Source organism: Argopecten irradians, chromosome 8 (genome assembly GCF_041381155.1).
Source record: "Argopecten irradians isolate NY chromosome 8, Ai_NY, whole genome shotgun sequence".
Lineage (NCBI taxonomy): Eukaryota > Metazoa > Mollusca > Bivalvia > Pectinida > Pectinidae > Argopecten > Argopecten irradians.
Genome location: NC_091141.1, coordinates 395,893 through 421,803, shown reverse-complemented (window position 1 = coordinate 421,803; position 25,911 = coordinate 395,893). Strand labels below are relative to the sequence as shown.

The following is a 25,911-nucleotide window of genomic DNA, read 5'->3' as shown; positions in this document are numbered from 1 at the left end:
CAGATACAATGCCAAGAGGCGTCACTGGAGGAGGACAAAGCTGAAGATGTAAACTGGATTTCATTCTTGCTACATCACTGGACCTCTTCTTGCATTTACGATAATAGTGACTTTAATCTGGACAATATTTACTGGCAGCAGTAAAAAAGAAATAAATGAAAAACCTGATGTGAGAAAGATCCAGCAGGCAGCAGATTATAAGACATTAAATCATTGACTTGACAGGGAACAGAGATGGACACAGTTTTATAAAACATGCAGAATAAACCAGTCTTCAGCTATCTAATTTTTGTTTTGAATGAGCATGATATTTCTTCCCATATTTACATGGTTATTCTTATTTGTAGCCATGGTCATTTAGGGATGTGCTAGCATTAGGAGGTGGTTGAAAGCCAAAATACCTGAAGAAAACAATTGACCTGTGACAGAACCTGCAACTGCCCCACATGGGTTTTGATTTCACAGTCCAGAGGACTAGGAAATATAGCACACTGGTATACAGTGAGAACGAATATACATACCCAGCCTACTATACCTTTCGGCCGGGTACGAATTGGTCCCTATGCGTCGTAGTAGAGCACTGCCTCTGAAAATCACTCGGGCATAGTTTTTCATACTTTTTAGCCCACCATCATCAGATGGTGGGCTATTCAAATCGCCTTTTGTCCGTGGTCCGTCCTTCCGTCTGTCCGTTAACAATTCTTGTTATCGCTATTTCTCAGAAAGTACTGAAGGGATCTGTCTCAAATTTCATATGTAGGTTCCCCGAGGCCCCTGGTTGTGCATATTGCATTTTGGGACCAATCGGTTAGCAAGATGGCCGCCATCTTGGATTTTGATAGTTAAAGTTTGTTATCGCTATTTCTCAGAAAGTACTGAATGGATCATTCTCAAATTTCATATGTAGGCTCCCCTAGGGGTCTAGTTGTGCATATTGCATTTTGGGACCAATCGGTCAACAAGATGGCCACCAGGCAGCCATCTTTGATTTTGATAGTTAAAGTTTGTTATCGCTATTTCTCAGAAAGTACTGAAGGGATCTGTCTCAAATTTCATATGTAGGCTCCCCTAGGGCCCTAGTTGTGCATATTCTTTTGGGACCGATCAGTTAACAAGATGGCCGCCAGGCAGCCATCTTGGATTTTGATAGTGAAAGTTTGTTATTGCTACTTCTCAGAAATTACTGAAGGGATCTGTCTCAAATTTTATATGTAGGTTCCCCTAGGGCCCTAGTTGTGCATATTCTTTTGGGACCAATCAGTTAACAAGATGGCCGCCAGGCAGCCATCTTGGATTTTGATAGTGAAAGTTTGTTATTGCTACTTCTCAGAAATTACTGAAGGGATCTGTCTCAAATTTTATATGTAGGCTCCCCTAGGGGTCTAGTTACGCATATTGTGTTTTTGACCGATTGATGAAAAAGATGGCCACCAGGCAGCCATCTTGGATTTTGGTAGTTGAAGTTTGTTACTGCTATTTCTCAGAAAGTACTGAAGGGATCTGGCTCAAATTGTATATGTAGTACGTTTGAAAAAAGTTTGAAAAGCAGAGAAAAGATCCCTCTTTCCATTGTCAGACATAGATCATTCTTTGGTGGGGACCAAGATCCCTCTGGGATCTCTTGTTTGTAGGTTTCCGATTTTAGGTTTCCGATTATTTTATGCGTATACATGCATTTACATATTATTTTTGTCCAAAACAACCATTCTTAATATCTACCGTACAGCTCACAAGACGTCCAATTCACAATTTGTGGACTAACCATATAAATTCCCTTCAGAAAGACCTTCATATGTAATATGTAAAAAAAATATTGCCTCGATGAGAATTTGATATTTTATGTGGTTCAGTTTAATTGTCTAGTAGGTAACGATATCAAACAAGTATGATAAAATGCAAACAAACGATTTATTTATAATGGTTTGCATAATCATTAATTTGCTCCATTAGCGGTAATAGGCACCAATTGTAGCTCTAAAGACGTCATCATTTTCTGTCTTAAAGTCTTTTAAGCTACAATATTAACACCATTTTCTGTCAAAAAGTCTTTTGAGCTACAATATTAACACCATTTTCTGTCTAAAAGTCTTTTGAGCTACAATATTAACACCATTTTCTGTCTAAAAGTCTTTTGAGCTACAATATTAAACACCATTTTCTGTCTAAAAGTCTTGAGCTACAATATCAACACCATTTTCTGTCCTAAAAGTCTTTTGAGCTACAATATTAACACCATTTTCTGTCTAAAAGTCTTTTGAGCTACAATGTTAACACCATTTTCTGTCTAAAAGTCTTTTGAGCTACAATATTGCAGCTAGTAAACAGTGTAAGTAAAAAAATAATCATTTTCACTCTTCGAGGGACGAGACAACAGATCTTAATTATCTGGATATGTTCTTAGGGGGTTCTTATGAAAGTATGCTCTGCTCAAATGTCTCTGTAGGTTAATTCCATTCTTTTTATTGACAAGAATTTGATAGTATTGCAGTTTTTAAGAAATAGTGATAACAAGCATTGTTTACGGAGGACCACGGACGCAGGGCGATTTGAATAGCCCACCATCTGATGCCACCATCTGATGATGGTGGGCTAAAAATGTGAGATGAAAATATCATTTTCTCAAATAAACAAGAAAAATTATCAAATCATCAAATATCAATTTAGAGATATTTCTATAAAAGATTTTGACTGATTTGCAACTCTTCAGGTCTCCTGCTGACCAGCCCACTCGGCAGAGATATATTGTTAGATTGTATGGACATTGTGGGGAAGATACGTTTGTGTTACATGTCTGTCCAGACTCTTTATTTCCTATATACTATAAGGCAATAAATACGTTATGTGGGTCCACCTTGGCGAGACATGTTGCATACCAAAAACGGGATCAATCTTTGACCCCAGTTAAGAAAAGCTAGTCTTGGCTCCCACTTCTTCTAAAAGGCAAATGTGGCTTCATCTAGATGAGGTGATGTGTAGGGTACCAAAACCAGGTCATCAATGTGACCTTTCTTTTAACTTGGTATTAGGAAAAGATTTTCAGGGTTATATCTCCTATACTATAGGGAATTGGAGCTTCATACTTGATATGTGAATCTACCTAGACATGACTGGGTCTTGTACCAAAAGCAGGTCACTGGCCTATATTTTGACCTTAATTAAAACAGATCCCAGAGGGATCTTGGCGCCCACCAAAGATTGATCTATGTCAGACAAATAAAAGAGGGATCTTTTCTCTTCTTTTCAAATTTTGGCTATCAAAATCCAAGATGGTGGCCATAGCCTGTTGGCATCTTGTTAACCGATTGGTCCCAAAATGCATTAGCAAATCTATGGCTTATGTGGAGCCTATTTATCAAATTTGAGAATGGGTCCTTCAGTACTATAGGAATAACACCAGTAACAAACTTCAACTACCAAAATGGCGGCCATCTTGTTGACTGAAATGTAATATGCACAACTTGGGCCCTATGGGAACCTACATATAAAATTTGAGACAGATCCTTTTGGCACTTTCTGAGAAATAGCTGTAACAAACTTCAACTATCAAAATTCAAGATGGCGGCCGGTCAGCTATCTTGTTGACCGTTCAGTTCCAAAATGCAACATACACACCTAGGGTCCTTGGGGAACCTACAAACGTAATTTCAGAAATATCCCTTCAGTATAATCTGAGAAATAACCGTAACAAACTTCAATTATCAAAATTCAAGATGGCGGCCGGTTGGGCATCTTGTTGACCGTTCAGTTCCAAAATGCAACATACATGGCTAGGGTCCTAGGGGAACCTACAAATGAAGTTTCAGATAATATCCCTTCAGTATATTCTGAAAAATTGCCGTAACAAACTTCAATTATCAAAATTCAAGATGGCGGCCGGTTGGCTATCTTGTTGACCGTTCAGTTCCAAAATGCAACATACACAGCTAGGGTCCCAGGGGAACCTACAAATGAAATTTCAGAAATATCCCTTCAGTATATTCTGAGAAATAGCCATAACAAACTTCAATTATTAGTAAAATTCAAGATGTCGGCCGTATTGTTGACCGATCACTGGTGATCAGTCCATCCAGTACTATGACAGATAGCGGTAACAGAATTGTTAACAGACGATTTGAAAAAAAAGTTAGTGCGTTTTCTTTCTTCATTATTATAAAGTTTTAGGTCTAAAGCACATTGTAATGTATGAGTTTTTCTAGGCAAGAGAAATATGCACAGCTACACTGCCCTCCAAAAGTTCTGTTACACATACATTTTTTATCAATAGATTTAAAATACAAAAAAAAAAAATCAATATTCTTTTAGTTATCACGTGAATATTTTATTGTCCAAATACTTTTACAATTTTTCATGATAATGCAATGGCCCTGAGTTCATGTATTGTAATGAAATTGGAATATTTGTTAAAAATAAAAAAATATTGTTATTCTGTTAATATTTGGTATATCCTCGACGTGCTCTAAGTACTGCCTGTATACGGTCAGGCATACTTCTGATCAATGTTCTACATCTTCTAGCAGGTATCTCATCCCATGCTAGCTGCAATGCAGCTTCCAGTTCCCCAAGGTTTCCGCACTTGTGCTTGCGGACTTCCATACCAAGATCTCTCCACAGGTTTTCAATTGGGTTCAGGTCAGGGGATTGTAGGGGCCATTCCAAAGACTGAATATTGTTTTCATCCTTCCATTCAGTTACTATACGGGCTCTGTGGCATGGGGCACCATCATCCTAGAAGAAAAAGTTATTACTGTAGCCTAGCAGATGTGCTGATGGTATTGCACTGTTCTCTAAAATGTCAATGTACTTTATTCCGTTGAGATTTCCTTTCAAAGGAGTAAGATATCCAGTCCCTGGGAAAGATATAGCACCCCAAACCGTCACACCACCCCCACCCGACTCGAACTGTAGGCTCTACACACTCGTGATGTAATTGTTCATTCACTCTTCTTCTCACGTACGTTCTGCCATCTGTTTGGAAGAGAGTGAATCTTGACTCATCAGTCCATAGAACTGTTGACCAGTCCACCCAGGTCCAATTTGCGTGATTCTGTGCAAATGCCAACCTCTTCTAACGATGGGTAACAGTTAAAAGTGTTTTTTTTTTGGCAGCAACACAACCCTTTAACCCTGCATTGTGTAATCTTCTCCTCACTGTTGTATTGGATGCCACAACACCAGTTTGGAGCCATACGGTTCGAAGTTCAGCAACGGTCTCCTTACGATTTCTTAGACTGGCCCGGACTAGCAATCTGTCATCCCGATCCGTAGAAATACGTGGCCGACCAAAACGTTCCCGATCCTCGTAGTTACCCGTATCTTGGAATCTTTTAATAGCCCTGTACACGTTCTGTCTGTAACAAAAGAGAAATGGTCAAACTTTAAAACTGCATACCAAATTATGAATTGCAAAATCCTCAAAAGTTTCAAGGAAAACAATGATCACTTACCTGCTAGTTCCAAGTATCCTTGCAGTTTGTGCCGCCGGAACACCATTACAATGGTAAACAAGAGGCCCAGAGGGCCTGTATCGCTCACCTGGTTTGTAATGCCAAGTAATGTTCTGAATATAAGTTCATTGTTTCTTTTCTGAAGAAATTTGGATATTTACCTCTAATTCCCCTATTGGGCCCACTCTTTCTCCTCCAGGGGGGTCAAAGCCAAAATTTATACAAATTCTGTTAACCCCAAGGATGTTTCTGACCAAATTTGGTTACAATCCATGCAGAACTCTAAGACAAGTAGAATTTTTTAGGATTTACCTCTATTTCCCCTATTGGGCCCCGCCCTTCCTGCCCCCGGGGGGGTCAATGCCAAAATTTATACACGTTCTGTTCCCCTTCCCCCAAGGATGTTTCTGGCCAAATTTGGTTACAATCCATGCAGAACTCTAGGACAAGTAGCAATTTATACGATTTACCTCTATTACCCCTATTGGGCCCCACCCCTCCTGCCCCCAGGGGGTCAGAGCCAAAATTTATACAAGTTCTGTTCCTCTCCCCCCAAGGATGTTTCTGGCCAAATGGTTACAATCCATGCAGAACTCTAGACAAGTAGCGTTTATAGGATTTACCTCTATTACCCCTATTGGGCCCCGCCCCTCCTGCCCCCATGGGGTCAGAGCCAAAATTTATACAAGTTCTGTTCCTCTCCCCCCAAGGATGTTTCTGGCCAAATTTGGTTACAATCCATGCAGAACTCTAGGACAAGTAGCGATTTATAGGATTTACCTCTATTTCCCCTATTGGGCCCCGCCCCTCCTGCCCCCAGGGGGTCAGAGCCAAAATTTATACAAGTTCTGTTCCTCTCCCCCCCCAAGGATGTTTCTGGCCAAATTTGGTTACAATCCATGCAGAACTCTAGGACAAGTAGCGATTTATAGGATTTACCTCTATTACCCCTATTGGGCCCCGCCCCTCCTGCCCCCGGGGGGTCAGAGCCAAAATTTATACAAGTTCTGTTCCTCTTCCCCCAAGGATGTTTCTGGCCAAATTTGGTTACAATCCATGCAGAACTCTAGGACAAGTAGCGATTTATAGGATTTACCTCTATTTCCCCTATTGGGCCCCGCCCCTCCTGCCCCCTTGGGGTCAGAGCCAAAATTTATACAAGTTCTGTTCCCCTTCCCCCAAGGATGTTTCTGGCCAAATTTGGTTACAATCCATGCAGAACTCTAGGACTAGTAGAGATTTAAAGGATTTACCTCTATTTCCCCTATTGGGCCCCGCCCCTCCTGCCCCCGGGGGGTCAGAGCCAAAATTTATACAAGTTCTGTTCCCCTTCCCCCAAGGATGTTTGTGGCCAAATTTGGTTACAATCCATGCAGAACTCTAGGCCCCGCCCCTCCTGCCCCAAGGGGGTCAGAGCCAAAATTTATACAAGTTCTGTTCCCCTTCCCCCAAGGATGTTTCTGGCCAAATTTGGTTACAATCCATGCATAACTCTAGGACAAGTAGCAATTTATAGGATTTACCTCTTTTTCCCCAATTGGGCCCCATCCCTTCTGCCCACGGGGGATCAGAGCCAAAATTTATACAAGTTCTGTTCCCCTTCCCCCAAGGATGTTTGTGGCCAAATTTGGTTACAATCCATGCAGAACTCTAGGACAAGTAGCAATTTATACGATTTACCTCTATTACCCCTATTGGGCCCCGCCCCTCCTGCCCCCAGGGGGTCAGAGCCAAAATGTATACAAGTTCTGTTCCTCTCCCCCCAAGGATGTTTCTGGCCAAATTTGGTTACAATCCATGCAGAACTCTAGGACAAGTAGCGATTTATAGGATTTACCTCTATTACCCCTATTGGGCCCCGCCCCTCCTGCCCCCTGGGGGTCAGAGCCAAAATTTATACAAGTTCTGTTCCCCTTCCCCCAAGGATGTTTCTGGCCAAGTTTGGTTACAATCCATGCAGAACTCTAGGACAAGTAGCGATTTATAGGATTTACCTCTATTACCCCTATTGGGCCCCGCCCCTCCTGCCCCCTGGGGGTCAGAGCCAAAATTTATACAAGTTCTGTTCCCCTTCCCCCAAGGATGTTTCTAGCCAAATTTGGTTACAATCCATGCAGAACTCTAGGACAAGTAGCGATTTATAGGATTTACCTCTATTACCCCTATTGGGCCCCGCCTCTCCTGCCCCCTGGGGGTCAGAGCCAAAATTTATACAAGTTCTGTTCCCCTTCCCCCAAGGATGTTTCTGGCCAAATTTGGTTACAATCCATGCAGAACTCTAGGACAAGTAGCGATTTATAGGATTTACCTCTATTACCCCTATTGGGCCCCGCCCCTCCTGCCCCCTGGGGGTCAGAGCCAAAATTTATACAAGTTCTGTTCCCCTTCCCCCAAGGATGTTTCTGGCCAAGTTTGGTTACAATCCATGCAGAACTCTAGGACAAGTAGCGATTTATAGGATTTACCTCTATTACCCCTATTGGGCCCCGCCCCTACTGCCCCCTGGGGGTCAGAGCCAAAATTTATACAAGTTCTGTTCCCCTTCCCCCAAGGATGTTTCTAGCCAAATTTGGTTCAAATCCATGCAGAACTCTAGGACAAGTAGCGGTTTATAGGATTTACCTCTATTACCCCTATTGGGCCTCGCTCCTCCTGCCCCCAGGGGGTCAGAGCCAAAATTTATACAAGTTCTGTTCCCCTTCCCCCAAGGATGTTTCTGGCCAAATTTGGTTACAATCCATGCAGAACTCTAGGACAAGTAGTGATATATAGGATTTACCTCTATTACCCCTATTGGGCCCCGCCCCTCCTGCCACCTGGGGGTCAGAGCCAAAATTTATACAAGTTCTGTTCCCCTTCCCCCAAGGATGTTTCTGGCTAAATTTGGTTACAATCCATCCAGAACTCTATGACTAGTAGCGATTTAAAGGAAATGTTGACGGACGGACGGACGGAAGGACTGACGGACGGACGGACGGACGACGGACGCTGCGCCATAACATAAGCTCACCGGCCCTTCGGGCCAGGTGAGCTTAAAACACACTGAAAACGGTCTTCTCTAGATAATTGCTGCATTTTGTTACATGAAATTTTTCATAATTAAATCATACTTTAAGAATAACAAAAAAGATGACACATGGTGAGCAGTGATTAATTTTGTCATTTAAATTAAATTTCCATGGAAATACTGTCCATATGTGAGTTTGCTTTACTATTTTTAGGCATTTGATAGGTCTGTATTAAATATGGAATAATTGAATTTAAAAAAAAAACACGTTTTAGGACTTAATTAGGACAATAATTTGTGTTAAAATACCAAAGTAGTATTACCCCCCTTTACTTCATTTAAAACATATGACAAACAAATTCTATCCCCAATAATTTTGTCAAAAACAATTTTATACAGAATTAAGAGAGTTGTAACAGAACTTTTGGAGGGCAGTGTATAATATCTTACGGCACATAAGGCAGAGGACATTAAATTATATATAATTAGCATGTTTATAAAAACCGTGTTTGCCCCCACCAAGCTTAACAATGAATAATTATGAACTAATAATTGATTAAATCCATTATTCAAAATAAAATCAAAGTTGGTTTCAACAAGGCTGTGTTTACAAAGAGACATAGTTATGATTATTAAAGTTATAGAAACTCTGGTTTTGTCATAATTTTGAACACAACAATTTTATGAATTGTAATAGATGGAATTGCAGATACAACGATCAACCGACTACTCCTAAAATACTAGATGGATTCCAGTGAAACTTGATGGCAATAATCCTTATACAGTATTGATGTGTGTAATCTATGAACAAGATACCTCCACCTGTTTCAGAGTTATGCCCCTTTATTACAATAATTGGGAGTGGGGGTGGTACAGTTTAACAGTAAAAACACTTTAGCCATGAAAATGGCTGGGGTCACAGGGTAGTCATGGTAACAGTTAGGAAACTATAGCTAACATGGTCATTTGAAACGTGGCATATCTGATGGAAACATAGTTACAGAAATATGGTGTAGACATGGCAATATGGCATAGTCTTGGCAGCAGTACTGGTTGGTGCAGTAATCTTGAAAACAGTAACTTGATTGTGTTATGGTAACTTGATTGTGTCATGGTAACTTGATTGTGTTATGGTAACTTGATTGTGTCATGGTAACTTGATTGTGGTCATGGTAATTTGATTGTGTTATGGTAACTTGATTGTGGTCATAGAAACATTTAGAAAAACTTGTTGTCATAGAAAAGGTTCTTATTGAACATTCTTTATAAAAGATATGAAAATTAAGTCATCATGCTATTTTTATTCATGATCATAATATTATTAACATTCAATAACAATGTTCAACAATGTGAGTTACATCGGCTATCAGGTTCACCAGCATTCATTTCTACTGCATTTCCTACAGTAGTTGTTTTCTGTAAACACTTCTCTGAAGAGCATGTATTTTCTTTTACAACAAAATGTCATTCTCATGTTAACCCAGAACACAAGTGAACCTGACTTCATCTGTCCAACACACAAAGTCATAGCCAGAACACAAGTGAACCTGACTTCATCTGTCCAGCACACAAAGTCATAGCCAGAACACAAGTGAACCTGACTTCATCTGTCCAGCACACAAAGTCATAGCCAGAACACAAGTGAACCTGACTTCATCTGTCCAGCACACAAAGTCATAGCCAGAAAACAAGTGAACCTGACTTCATCTGTCCAACACACAAAGTCATAGCCAGAACACAAGTGAACCTGACTTCATCTGTCCAGCACACAAAGTCATAGCCAGAACACAAGTGAACCTGACTTCATCTGTCCAACACACAAAGTCATAGCCAGAACACAAGTGAACCTGACTTCATCTGTCCAGCACACAAAGTCATAGCCAGAACACAAGTGAACCTGACTTCATCTGTCCAGCACACAAAGTCATAGCAGATATACACTGGTACTTTCTGTTCACTGATGTCTATGTGCCACATCCTTCAGATTACATTGGATATCGACTTTTATTTTGTTCACAAGAACCTGTTTGTGTCAGGATGGTGACCTGTCCACAAAGATTGGTGAGTCTGATTTGGTTTGTATCATATGTCCGCCATGTTTCTGCCAAAGCTCTATAGCTTGTATCACAAGTACATCACCACTATCCTCAGGGATCTGAAACAATAATATCACTCAGATAACCACTTCTATTCTAGAACATAAGAATTATCACCCACATTTAAAGGACATCACCACTATCCTCGGGGATCTGAAACAATAATATCACTCAGATAACCACTTCTATTCTAGAACATAAGAATTATCACCCACATTTAAAGGACATCACCACTATCCTCGGGGATCTGAAACAATAATATCACTCAGATAACCACTTCTATTCTAGAACATAAGAATTATCACCCACATTTAAAGGACATCACCACTATCCTCGGGGATCTGAAACAATAATATCACTCAGATAACTACTTCTATTCTAGAACATAAGAATTATCACCCACATTTAAAGGACATCACCACTATCCTCGGGGATCTGAAACAATAATATCACTCAGATAACCACTTCTATTGTAGAACATAAGAATTATCACCCACATTTAAAGGACATCACCACTATCCTCGGGGATCTGAAACAATAATATCACTCAGATAACCACTTCTATTGTAGAACATAAGAATTATCACACACATTTAAAGGACATCACCACTATCCTCGGGGATCTGAAACAATAATATCACTCAGATAACTACTTCTATTCTAGAACATAAGAATTATCACCCACATTTAAAGGACATCACCACTATCCTCGGAGATCTGAAACAATAATATGACTTAGATAACCACTTCTATTATAGAACATAAGAATTATCACACACATTTAGCTTCTGCTTGATTTGGCAGAATGTTGTTTTCACATGGACATGGGTAACTATGGTCATTTTCACATGGACATGGGTAACTATGGTCATTTTCACATGGACATGGGTAACTATGGTCATTTTCACATGGACAAGGGTAACTATGGTCATTTTCACATGGACATGGGTAACTATGGTCATATTCACATGGACATGGGTAACTATGGTCATTTTCACATGGACATGGGTAACTATGGTCATTTTCACATGGACATGGGTAACTATGGTCATTTTCACATGGACATGGGTAACTATGGTCATTTATATGCAAGGACTGTCTGGAAGGGTAGATAATGCCAGGCTCCAAAGAGAAGGAGTCAAAAATCAGAAATATACTGAACTGTTATCCAAAGATGCCTTTCTTCTTTTTCGAACACAGAATTGGCAACAACATTAACAGAAGACCACAATGATTCACACTTTCAGTTTGGACCCCAAGAAATATTTGTCCACAAACAAGCTGGGATAAGGAACATGAGGTGTCAATCTACAGATGGACCAAGGAACATGGTCTACCTTTTGTTTTCATCAACAGAACAAAAGGTAATACATAAAATGTAATTGAACCACCTGTATGATGTGGTTATACATGTACTCACTTTAAGAAGATAATTCACCATGTCGTCTCGACTATTCATACTCAAGAGTGGACGTTTGAAGGTAAGGAATATAGACACTGCTACATATATGAGTATGCTGCACGATCCTCCAATAACTTTATCCCATACTCTGTTGAAACAAAACAATATCGTCTTTATGGATGTGATAACGGCTGAAAATTTAAATGGGTTGAAAGATACAATATTTTTTTCCGTACCTGGTATTGTTTTAATACACAATCATTATTGCAGGGAATGGAATTGGATTTCCTGAGCAATGGCAAATCTTGGTATTCTACTGAGGTAAAAACGGTATAAAGCTAGTATATTAATAATCCGAAATGAAAGGCCAAAATAAATTCAAAGTAAAATCAAAATCATTTCTAAGGAATATATATTCAGCCACTATAGGGCCTTCTTCAGTCCAAAATAACACTAACACGTGTTCTTCTACATGTTTGTTTACATCTATTGTGCGCAGGTATGAAATGTCTCGGCCCGTTTGATGTATACGGCAGGTTTTAATTTCTTCATTAATGGACCAGATATTATATACTGTATTATTAAACAAGCGGCCCATGGGCCTTAACGGTCACCTGACATCCAATAGTAATTTGTCATTTAAGAGCCAACATAATAGCTATGAGGGACTTTAACACATGGTGTGTAATTTTTTTCCCTCCTGTATTCAACACAGAAGCTGAAGTAAATATGAACTGATGTTGATGAAACTCTGTATGCAATGAGGTCTTGGATGAATTTGCATACTGGAACAATTTATCATAACTGACATATGGTTGTTATTTTTCTTTCTGATTTTATCATCCTATGGTCAGGTGACCTAAAAAATTAAGCCATTTGGACCCCACTTGGCTCCACCCCTCAGCCTTTGGGGATGAGACAGGGTCAAAATGACATAATAGCAAAATGTCCTCTAGTGGTTATAATGTGAATCAAAAGTTTGAACAATTTCCAGTAGAAAATAAACAAAATATACCCAAGAGGTATTCAATATAAACTATAGCAAACTTAGCCCCCTCCCCAGGGGCAGTCAAAGAGGCCAAGGGTTATAAAATTCACAATTCTGATAAAGCACCACAATATCTTTAGAACACAAGGTCCAATAATAGCATTATTACAAAGGACATGAACTCTATAATATAGTTACCGTCGAAAAATTCCCTTTTTCAAACTCATCCTAGATCTTGTTGATATAAGGCTACATACAGAGTTTCATCAAAATCAGTTCACATTTACCAAAGTTATCTTGTTCACAAGCACAATGATAAAATTAGAACAAAGGGCAATAACTTGTACGTTACTGTCGAATAATTCCCATTTTTGAACTCGTACGAAATCTTGTTGATATAAGGCTACATACAAAGTTTCATCAACCTCAGTTAACATTTACTCAAGTCATCATGTTCACAAAGTAAAGTTAACGCACGATGGACAATAGGCTATTGCAGTAGGTCACTATGACGTATGGTCAGGTGACCTAAAAATAGTAACAGTGACCTTGACCTTGACCTGGCAATCCTGAAACTGTATCTTGTCGAAAATATTATGGTCCTTTAAATTTGTGTGAAGTTTGATCAAAATCACTCAAGGAATGAAGCCGCTAGAGCACTGAAAAGGATTTTCTAAAAATAGTAACGGTGACCTTGACCTTGACCCTGCAACCTTGAAACTCAAACTTTTTCAGTCCTTTGTATTTGTGTGCAGTTTGATCAAAATAACTCAAGGAATGAAGCCGCTAGAGTGCTGACAAAGAAATTATCTAAAAATAGTAACAGTGACCTTGACCTTAGTCTGGCAATCTTCACACTCAAACTTGTCCGAGATATTATGATCCTTTGTCTATGTGTGAAGTGTGATCAAAATCACTCAAGGAATGAAGCCGCTAGAGTGCTGATAGGGATTTTCTAAAAATAGTAGCAGTGACCTTGAACTTGACCCAGCAACCCTGAAACTCGAACTCGTCCGAGATCTTGTTAATATTAAGCTACATACAAAGTTTCATCAATCTCGGTTCACATTTACTCAAGTTATCGTGTTCACAACAAAAAGTTAACGCACGACGGACGACGCACGACGGAAGACAACGGACAAAAGGCTATCGCAATAGGTCACCATGACCTTTGGTCAGGTGACCTAATAACAGGCTAAAGTTCCATGTAGGGTAAATGACACAATATGAATCAAATGTGTATTTTTCATGATTTTTTTCATGCATGCAAAGCGTGGCCAGACTACAGTTTGAACCCATGACCTGCAGACAGCAGACACAAGTGAGATGTTCTACCAATTGAGCTATCTTGTTACAGATGATATCAACCATGTCCATATTTGATACAACCGAAAAATCAGTACCTTTCAAATGATGTGTCTGGAAGGACATTGGAAAAACACCTTCGGTACCAATCAACTAAGGGTAGACAACTCCAGACATCATGTTTGTTGAGGTGGTTGACAAGGCGCTGGTCTGTATCTTCCTTTTTCAGGTACTGAATAGTTTTTTCAGGCTGTGTACAAACAAATGCTTTTATCATTATTATGATGGTGTTTTTAGACAAAACTGAGTTCTGAATCATATTCAAAGTTTGTTATTTTAGTATATTATTATATGACATTATGATGACAAACCAGATTGTTGAAGGAACTCTTTACACTATCAATAGGATTTAAGAGTGTAATATTACAATGATATCCACCAAATGTTATAGAGACTCTTTACACTATTTATAGGGTTTGGAGTGTAATATTACAATAATAACACATCAATTGTTATAGGAACTCTTTACACTATTTATAGGGTTTGGAGTGTAATATCACATTGATAACCCATCAATTGTTATAAGAACTCTTTACACTATTTATAGGGTTTGGAGTGTAATATTACAATAATAACCCATCAATTGTTACAGGGACTCTTTACACTATTTATAGGGTTTGGAGTGTAATATCACATTGATAACCCATCGATTGTTATAGAGACTCTTTACACTATTTATAGGGTTTGGAGTGTAATATTACAATAATAACCCATCAATTGTTACAGGGACTCTTTACACTATTTATAGGGTTTGGAGTGTAATATCACATTGATAACCCATCGATTGTTATAGAGACTCTTTACACTATTTATAGGGTTTGGAGTGTAATATCACATTGATAACCCATCAATTGTTATAGGGACTCTTTACACTATTTATAGGGTTTGGAGTGTAATATTACAATGATAACCCATCAATTGTTATAAGAACTCTTTACACTATTTATAGGGTTTGGAGTGTAATATCACATTGATAACCCATCGATTGTTATAGGGACTCTTTACACTATTTATAGGGTTTGGAGTGTAATATCACATTGATAACCCATCGATTGTTATAGGAACTCTTTACATTATTTATAGGGTTGGAGTGTAATATTACAATGATAACCCATCAATTGTTACAGGGACTCTTTACACTATTTATAGGGTTTGGAGTGTAATATCACATTGATAACCCATCCATTGTTAAAGAGACTCTTTACACTATTTATAGGGTTTGGAGTGTAATATTACAATAATAACCCATCAATTGTTACAGGACTCTTTACACTATTTATAGGGTTTGGAGTGTAATATTACAATAATAACCCATCAATTGTTATAGGAACTCTTTACACTATTTATAGGGTTTGGAGTGTAATATCACATTGATAACCCATCAATTGTTATAAGAACTCTTTACACTATTTATAGGGTTTGGAGTGTAATATCACATTGATAACCCATCAATTGTTATAGGGACTCTTTACACTATTTATAGGGTTTGGAGTGTAATATTACAATGATAACCCATCAATTGTTATAGGGACTCTTTACACTATTTATAGGGTTTGGAGTGTAATATCACATTGATAACCCATCAATTGTTATAGGAACTCTTTACACTATTTATAGGGTTTGGAGTGTAATATTACAATAATAACCGCCAACTGTTATAGAGACTCTTTACACTATTTATAGGGTTTGGAGTGTAATATCACATTGATAACCCATCAACTGTTATAGGAACTCTTTACACTATTTATATAGGGTTTGGAGTGTAATATCACATTGATAACCCATCAATTGTTATAGGAACTCTTTACACTATTTATAGGGTTTGGAGTGTAATATTACAATAATAACCCATCAATTGTTATAGGAACTCTTTACACTATTTATAGGGTTTGGAGTGTAATATCACATTGATAACCCATCAACTGTTATAGGAACTCTTTACACTATTTATAGGGTTTGGAGTGTGATATTATAATAATAACCCATCAATTGTTATAAGAACTCTTTACACTATTTATAGGGTTTGGAGTGTAATATTACAATGATAACCCATCAATTGTTATAAGAACTCTTTACACTATTTATAGGGTTTGGAGTGTAATATTACATTGATAACCCATCAATTGTTATAGAGACTCTTTACACTATTTATAGGGTTTGGAGTGTAATATTACAATAATAACCCATCAATTGTTACAGGAACTCTTTACACTATTTATAGGGTTTGGAGTGTAATATCACATTGATAACCCATCAATTGTTATAAGAACTCTTTACACTATTTATAGGGTTTGTAGTGTATTATTATAATAATAACCCATCAATTGTTACAGGGACTCTTTACATTATTAATAGGGTTTGGAGTGTAATGTCACATTGATAACCCACCAATTGTTATAAGAACTCTTTACACTATTTATAGGGTTTGGAGTGTAATATCACATTGATAACCCATCAATTGTTATAAGAACTCTTTACACTATTTATAGGGTTTGGAGTGTAATATCACATTGATAACCCATCAATTGTAACAGGGACTCTTTACACTATTTATAGGGTTTGGAGTGTAATATCACATTGATAACCCATCAATTGTTATAGGGACTCTTTACACTATTTATAGGGTTTGGAGTGTAATATCACATTGATAACCCATCAATTGTTATAGGGACTCTTTACACTATTTATAGGGTTTGGAGTGTAATATCACATTGATAACCCATCAATTGTTATAGGGACTCTTTACACTATTTATAGGGTTTGGAGTGTAATATCACATTGATAACCCATCAATTGTTATAGGGACTCTTTACACTATTTATAGGTTTGGAGTGTAATATTACAATGATAACCTATCAACTGTTTTGGGAACTCTATATACTATCTACAGGGTTTGTAGTGTAATATTATAATAATAACCCATCAATTGTTACAGGGACTCTTTACACTATTTATAGGGTTTGGAGTGTAATATCACATTGATAACCCATCAATTGTTATAGGAACTCTTTACACTATTTATAAGGTTTGGAGTGTAATATTACATTGATAGTCCATCAATTGTTATAGAGACTCTTTACACTATTTATGGGGTTTGGAGTGTAATATTACAATAATAACTCATCAATTGTTATAGGTACTCTTTACACTATTTATAGGGTTTGGAGTGTAATATTGCAATAATAACCGCCAACTGTTATAGGGACTCTTTACACTATTTATAGGGTTTGGAGTGTAATATTGTTATAGGGACTCTTTACACTATTTATAGGGTTTGGAGTGTAATATTACAATAATAACCGCCAACTGTTATAGGGACTCTTACACTATTAATAGGGTTTGGAGTGTAATATTATAATAATAACCCATCAACTATTGTAGGAACTCTTTACACTATTTATAGGGTTTGGAGTGGAACAGTAATGTTACTATGACAACTTATCAACTATTGTAGGAACTCTTTACAGGTTTCAGAGAATAATATTACGATGATAACCCACCAATTGTTGTAGAGACTCTTTACACTTGTTGAACTGTGAATAAAACCTTGTTGTGATCCAGTAGCCATCCACATCGTCCTCGACTATACCACTCACTGAAGTTCCCATGGAAACCAGGGCCTGGTTCTCTGGATTGTTCTAAGAAAGAAAAAAGTGTTTTAACTATATGGAATATAATTGTTAAGGTGATCAAAATTTCATGAGACTAAGACAATTCCTGAACAAAGTCAATAAAGATATTATAATCAATACAGATATGAAAGTATTAAAATTAGCAGCAAGGTGTAAATAATAGTGTTGAAGTAAATAAATTTGTTATCCGATTCTTTTGATGTACATCAAATGACCAATCTATCTGCCCCATCTATTGTCCACACAGAGCCTTTAGTTTTGTTATGACAAGGTCCAGGGGTGGATATGACAAGTGATACTAACCCTGGAATATCGAGGAAAGTTGATGAAATAATACAAGAACATTTATGCATACCAAATCATGATCCTCAAATGACAGCATGCCTGTCTGAAGAAGAAACATCTTTGTGTAGACTTCCCCTGGGGGAGTATCACTATCAATTCTCTTCATCACACAAAGGGCATGGTGGAGATCTTCATACTGCTGACGACGCTGAGTCATAACAAAATCTGTGGATCTGGAATAGGCTGGAGTGATTCCTGGTATAACAAGGATAGCAACACAATAATTACTACAGACAACAAAGCAGAATACAAGAATGTGGTTTGACGGAATATTGAAATTATAGCTCACTATTTTTCAAAAAGCTTAAAAATATTTTTAGAAAAGGGATGAAGTAATTCATCTTTCATTGCAAGTATGTTTGTCTGAAAAAAAATATAATAATTTGGTTTTATTAGTTTAAAGTCCTATTAACAACAAATGTCATTTTAGGTTGTGCCAGATTTGCTGGTGGAGGAAAGCCTCATTACCTTGAGAAAAACCTCCTATCAGTGGTCAGTAAAACTGTCCCACATTAGCTTGAACTCCCAACCTAGAGGTGGAGGGCTTGTGGTAATATGTCGGGACATCTAACCACTCGGCCAACACAACCCAGAGGTGGATGGCTTGTGGTAATATGTCGGGACATCTAACCACTCGGCCAACACAACCAAGAGGTGGAGGGCTTGTGGTAATATGTCGGGACATCTAACCACTCGGCCAACACGACCCAGAGGTGGAGGGCTTGTGGTAATATGTCGGTACATCTAACCACTCGGCCAACACGACCAAGAGGTGGAGGGCTTGTGGTAATATGTCAGGACATCTAACCACTCCGCCAACACGACCAAGAGGTGGAGGGCTTGTGGTAATATGTCAGTACATCTAACCACTCGGCCAACACAACCCAGAGGTGGAGGGCTTGTGGTAATATGTCGGTACATCTAACAAGTCAGCCAACACAACCCAGAGGTGGAGGGCTTGTGGTAATATGTCGGTACATCTAACCACTCGGCCAACACAACCCAGAGGTGGAGGGCTTGTGGTAATATGTCAGGACATCTAACCACTCAGCCAACACGACCCAGAGGTGGAGGGCTTGTGGTAATATGTCGGTACATCTAACCACTCGGCCAACACGACCCAGAGGTGGAGGGCTTGTGGCAATATGTAGGACATCTTAACCACTCGGCCAACACAACCCAGAGGTGGAGGGTTTGTAGTAATATGTCGGGACATCTAACCACTCGGCCAACACAACCCAGAGGTGGAGGGCTTGTGGTAATATGTCGGGACGTCTAACCACTCAGCCAACACAACCCAGAGGTGGAGGGCTTGTGGTAATATGTCGGTACATCTAACCACTCGGCCAACACAACCCAGAGGTGGAGGGCTTGTGGTAATATGTCGGTACATCTAACCACTCGGCCAACACAACCCAGAGGTGGAGGGCTTGTGGTAATATGTTGGGACATCTAACCACTCGGCCAACACAACCAAGAGGTGGAGGGCTTGTGGTAATATGTCGGGACATCTAACCACTCGGCCAACACGACCCAGAGGTGGAGGGCTTGTGGTAATATGTCGGTACATCTAACCACTCGGCCAACACGAACCAATGGTGGAGGGCTTGTGGTAATATGTCGGGACATCTAACCACTCGGCCAACACGACCCAGAGGTGGAGGGCTTGTGGTAATATGTCGGGACATCTAACCACTCCGCCAACACGACCCAGAGGTGGAGGGCTTGTGGTAATATGTCAGTACATCTAACCACTCGGCCAACACAACCCAGAGGAGGAGGGCTTGTGGTCATATGTCAGGACATCTAACCACTCAGCCAACACAACCCAGAGGTGGAGGGCTTGTGGTAATATGTCGGTACATCTAACCACTCGGCCAACACAACCCAGCGGTGGAGGGCTTGTGGTAATATGTCGGTACATCTAACCACTCGGACAACACGACCCAGAGGCGGAGGGCTTGTGGTAATATGTCGGTACATCTAACCACTCGGCCAACACGACCCAGAGGTGGAGGGCTTGTGGTAATATGTCGGTACATCTAACCACTCGGCCAACACGACCCAGAGGTGGAGGGCTTGTGGTAATATGTCGGTACATCTAACCACTCGGCCAACACAACCCAGAGGTGGAGGGCTTGTGGTAATATGTCGGTACATCTAACCACTCGGCCAACACAACCCAGAGGTGGAGGGCTTGTGGTAATATGTCGGGACATCTAACCACTCGGCCAACACGACCCAGAGGTGGAGGGCTTGTGGTAATATGTCAGTACATCTAACCACTCGGCCAACACAACCCAGAGGAGGAGGGCTTGTGGTAATATGTCAGGACATCTAACCACTCGGCCAACACAACCCAGAGGTGGAGGGCTTGTGGTAATATATAGGACATCTTAACCACTCGGCCAACACAACCCAGAGGTGGAGGGCTTGTGGTAATATGTCAGGACGTCTAACCACTCGGCCAACACAACCCAGAGGTGGCGACCCAGAGGTGGAGGGCTTGTGGTAATATGTCGGGACATCTAACCACTCCGCCAACACGACCCAGAGGTGGAGGGCTTGTGGTAATATGTCGAGACATCTAACCACTCGGCCAACACAACCCAGAGGAGGAGGGTTTGTGGTAATATGTCAGGACATCTAACCACTCGGCCAACACGACCCAGAGGTGGAGGGCTTGTGGTAATATGTCGGGACATCTAACCACTCAGCCACCACGACCCAGAGGTGGAGGGCTTGTAGTAATATGTCGGTACATCTAACCACTCCGCCAACACAACCCAGAGGTGGAGGGTTTGTGGTAATATGTCGGGACATCTAACCACTCGGCCAACACGACCCAGAGGTGGAGGGCTTGTGGTAATATGTCGGTACATCTAACCACTCCGCCAACACAACCCAGAGGTGGAGGGTTTGTGGTAATATGTCGGGACATCTAACCACTCGGCCAACACGACCCAGAGGTGGAGGGCTTGTGGTAATATGTCGGTACATCTAACCACTCCGCCAACACAACCCAGAGGTGGAGGGTTTGTGGTAATATGTCGGGACATCTAACCACTCGGCCAACACGACCCAGAGGTGGAGGGCTTGTGGTAATATGTCGGTACATCTAACCACTCGGCCAACACGACCCAGAGGTGGAGGGCTTGTGGTAATATGTCGGTACATCTAACCACTCGGCCAACACGACCCAGAGGTGGAGGGCTTGTGGTAATATGTCGGTACATCTAACCACTCGGCCAACACGAACCAATGGTGGAGGGCTTGTGGTAATATGTCGGGACATCTAACCACTCGGCCAACACGACCCAGAGGTGGAGGGCTTGTGGTAATATGTCGGTACATCTAACCACTCGGCCAACACGACCCAGAGGTTGAGGGCTTGTGGTAATATGTCGGGACATCTAACCACTCAGCCAACACGACCCAGAGGTGGAGGGCTTGTAGTAATATGTCAGAACATCTAACCACTCGGCCAACACGACCCAGAGGTGGAGGGCTTGTGGTAATATGTCGGTACATCTAACCACTCGGCCAACACAACCCAGAGGTGGAAGGCTTGTGGTAATATGTCGGTACATCTAACCACTCGGCCAACACGAACAAGAGGTGGAGGGCTTGTGGTAATATGTCGGGACATCTAACCACTCCGCCAACACGACCCAGAGGTGGAGGGCTTGTGGTAATATGTCGGTACATCTAACCACTCGGCCAACACAACCCAGAGGAGGAGGGCTTGTAGTAATATGTCGGTACATCTAACCACTCGGCCAACACAACCCAGAGGTGGAGGGCTTGTGGTAATATGTCAGAACATCTAACCACTCGGCCAACAGGACCCAGAGGTGGAGGGCTTGTGGTAATATGTCGAGACATCTAACCACTCGGCCAACACAACCCAGAGGAGGAGGGCTTGTAGTAATATGTCGGTACATCTAACCACTCGGCCAACACAACCCAGAGGTGGAGGGCTTGTGGTAATATGTCAGAACATCTAACCACTCGGCCAACAGGACCCAGAGGAGGAGGGCTTGTAGTAATATGTCGGTACATCTAACCACTCGGCCAACACAACCCAGAGGTGGAGGGCTTGTAGTAATATGTCAGAACATCTAACCACTCCGCCAACAGGACCCAGAGGTGGAGGGCTTGTAGTAATATGTCAGAACATCTAACCACTCCGCCAACACAACCCAGAGGTGGAGGGCTTGTGGTAATATGTCGAGACATCTAACCACTCGGCCAACACAACCCAGAGGAGGAGGGTTTGTGGTAATATGTCAGGACATCTAACCACTCGGCCAACACGACCCAGAGGTGGAGGGTTTGTGGTAATATGTCGGGACATCTAACCACTCGGCCAACACGACCCAGAGGTGGAGGGCTTGTGGTAATATGTCGGTACATCTAACCACTCCACCAACACAACCCAGAGGTGGAGGGTTTGTGGTAATATGTCGGGACATCTAACCACTCGGCCAACACGACCCAGAGGTGGAGGGCTTGTGGTAATATGTCGGTACATCTAACCACTCCGCCAACACAACCCAGAGGTGGAGGGTTTGTGGTAATATGTCGGGACATCTAACCACTCGGCCAACACGACCCAGAGGTGGAGGGCTTGTGGTAATATGTCGGTACATCTAACCACTCGGCCAACACGACCCAGAGGCGGAGGGCTTGTGGTAATATGTCGGTACATCTAACCACTCGGCCAACACGACCCAGAGGTGGAGGGCTTGTGGTAATATGTCGGTACATCTAACCACTCGGCCAACACGAACCAATGGTGGAGGGCTTGTGGTAATATGTCGGGACATCTAACCACTCGGCCAACACGACCCAGAGGTGGAGGGCTTGTGGTAATATGTCGGTACATCTAACCACTCGGCCAACACGACCCAGAGGTTGAGGGCTTGTGGTAATATGTCGGGACATCTAACCACTCAGCCAACACGACCCAGAGGTGGAGGGCTTGTAGTAATATGTCAGAACATCTAACCACTCGGCCAACACGACCCAGAGGTGGAGGGCTTGTGGTAATATGTCGGTACATCTAACCACTCGGCCAACACAACCCAGTGGTTGAAGGCTTGTGGTAATATGTCGGTACATCTAACCACTCGGCCAACACGACCCAGAGGTGGAGGGCTTGTGGTAATATGTCAGGACATCTAACCACTCCGCCAACACGACCCAGAGGTGGAGGGCTTGTGGTAATATGTCAGGACATCTAACCACTCAGCCAACAGGACTCAGAGGTGGAGGGCTTGTGGTAATATGTCGGTACATCTAACCACTCGGCCAACACAACCCAGAGGTGGAGGGCTTGTGGTAATATGTCAGAACATCTTACCACTCGGCCAACACAACCCAGAGGTGGAGGGTTTGTGGTAATATGTCGGTACATCTAACCACTCAGCCAACAGGACCCAGAGGTGGAGGGCTTGTGGTAATATGTCAGTACATCTAACCACTCGGCCAACACGACCCAGAGGTGGAGGGCTTGTGGTAATATGTCAGTACATCTAACCACTCGGCCAACACAACCCAGAGGTGGAGGGCTTGTGGTAATATGTCAGGACATCTAACTACTCCGCCAACACGACCCAGAGGTGGAGGGCTTGTGGTAATATGTCAGGACATCTAACCACTCAGCCAACAGGACTCAGAGGTGGAGGGCTTGTGGTAATATGTCGGTACATCTAACCACTCGGCCAACACAACCCAGAGGTGGAGGGCTTGTGGTAATATGTCGGGACATCTAAACCACTCTTAGCTCCATTTGAGCACAAGTACATCATCATAAATCAATTATGAACTTACAATCTGGCTAAACCCATGCAATACCAGCTTGAAGAATTAATCATTCTATTCTCATAAATGCATTATTTTAAGCTACAAATAGACATGCTATCGTCAGAATACCTAAAATAGCTTTCCATAAATGAATTCTATACATGGCAGGAACTTGGAATCGTAAACAGAATTGTCTGAGCTTCTCTATGTTAAGTGGTTGTTCTTTAAGGAGGATCTCCAATGATTTCTTTTCATCTACTCCTCCGATTCCAAATTTTTCGTAATAGTAAGTTCGAAAGTTTCTTTCATCATGTCCAGCCATCCTAGGGAAAAAAAGATAAAATTCAGTGAAAAAAATAAAAAATTGCCACAGATATGATCAAAATAAATAATGTTGTGAGCTATTGAAAGTGATAGAGTATTAAGCACATTTAATATGTACCATGCACATGAGTCCCCTCCTTTACAATACAGGGGTTTTGAGATCTCAAAACAGTTTGGGTAAAGTACAATTACATGTAATTTACCGTCATTTTCATGTCCCACCTTACTGTGATTGTGAAATATTCACGAGGGTTTTGAGATCTCAAAATGATGTGGGTAAAGTACAATAACATGTAATTTACCGTCATTTACATGTCCCACCTTAATGTGATTGTGTACACATATTCACGAGGGTTTTGAGATCTCAGAATGATATGGGTTAAGTACAATTACATGTAATTTACCGTCATTTACATGTCCCACCTTACTGTGATTGTGACATATTCACGAGGGTTTTGAGATCTCAGAATGATATGGGTAAAGTACAATAACATGTAATTTACCGTCATTTACATGTCCCACCTTACTGTAATTGTGACATCACAAAATTTATGTTGAAAGATGACATCACAATCACCGGAAGGTGGGAATAATCGACGGTAAATTGTAATTTAGCTACGTCGTTTTAGATCTCGAAACCTCCGTATTGAACTTATTCACATACCACATGATACATGATAATGTTTGTGTGGGACTGATTGTTTCAGTTGGTGGTGGAATGACAATAAAAGATGATATCCCGCGCTAACATCATTTCAGTGGGAAGATTACAAAGAGTTAAGTCACCACTATAGATACTAGTACTGTACAAACGGTGTCATCATTTGGCATCATGTGGTGCATGAATCAGTCCCAATTTTTTTGAAATAAATATTATTCAACTTAAATTATATTTTTCATCGGAAGAGATCCAATTCACTGCCTGAATGATTGTATAGTAAAATAAAATAAGATTACACTGGCATTAATCATCTCCACAGCTGCTGTGATCCATTGATATATTAGTTTTATTCAAGAAATTCGTCTAAAAAAGGTTCTTTTTGTCTCTGCAAGTCTACAGTAATCACATTGAATTCAACTAAGTTTGACTGTTAGATACTTATAATGTATATTGTTACATTCCCCTGTGTTCATATATCATTTAGTCAAAGAGGAAATGCAGTGAATGTTAATTGAAGTAGATAAAAAAATACCTTATTTCAGTATTTGACTAATATCATATTCGACACTGTCTGTCTGCGCTGTGGTAACAATCTGACAAGTGGACAATGACGTTGAAGTGACAGTTGGACAAGAAATTCACTGTACCTGTATTTATCGCCGGTATTGTATCAATTAAGTACATAAATTAGTATTTTGGCACAAATAAAATGCATTTTGACTAGTTTGCAGAGCCTACTCATTGAGCACATTCCTTCGTCGCTGTTCTTGTCATTTGCTCGTTTAGAGTAACTTCCCTTGTCATTTCGGACACTCTCTTGACTTATCACGAAGATTTAA

The 25,911-nt window shown here is 40.7% G+C and overlaps 1 protein-coding gene across 4 annotated transcripts in view; it reads right to left on the bottom strand.

Moving 5' to 3' along the window:
* Positions 1-4,315: 4,315 nt before the first annotated feature.
* The window catches only part of LOC138329042 (TBC1 domain family member 7-like), a 60,113-nt gene continuing 38,517 nt past the window's right edge, over positions 4,316-25,911 (bottom strand). The window contains exons 1-7 of one of the 4 annotated variants that reach the window (XM_069275750.1): positions 25,605-25,867; positions 24,217-24,410; positions 18,290-18,474; positions 17,803-17,940; positions 14,341-14,492; positions 11,968-12,097; positions 4,316-5,348 (exon numbers count right to left, since the gene is read on the bottom strand). In XM_069275750.1, coding sequence (XP_069131851.1) covers positions 5,325-5,348; positions 11,968-12,097; positions 14,341-14,492; positions 17,803-17,940; positions 18,290-18,474; positions 24,217-24,409 — 822 coding nt within the window. In that variant the 5' untranslated portion in view covers position 24,410; positions 25,605-25,867 and the 3' untranslated portion in view covers positions 4,316-5,324. Of the gene's footprint in view, positions 5,349-9,737; positions 10,607-11,967; positions 12,098-14,340; positions 14,493-17,802; positions 17,941-18,289; positions 18,475-24,216; positions 24,411-25,604; positions 25,875-25,911 lie in introns of those variants that run through there. The other 3 variants (XM_069275748.1, XM_069275747.1, XM_069275749.1) reach the window with 3 other exon arrangements.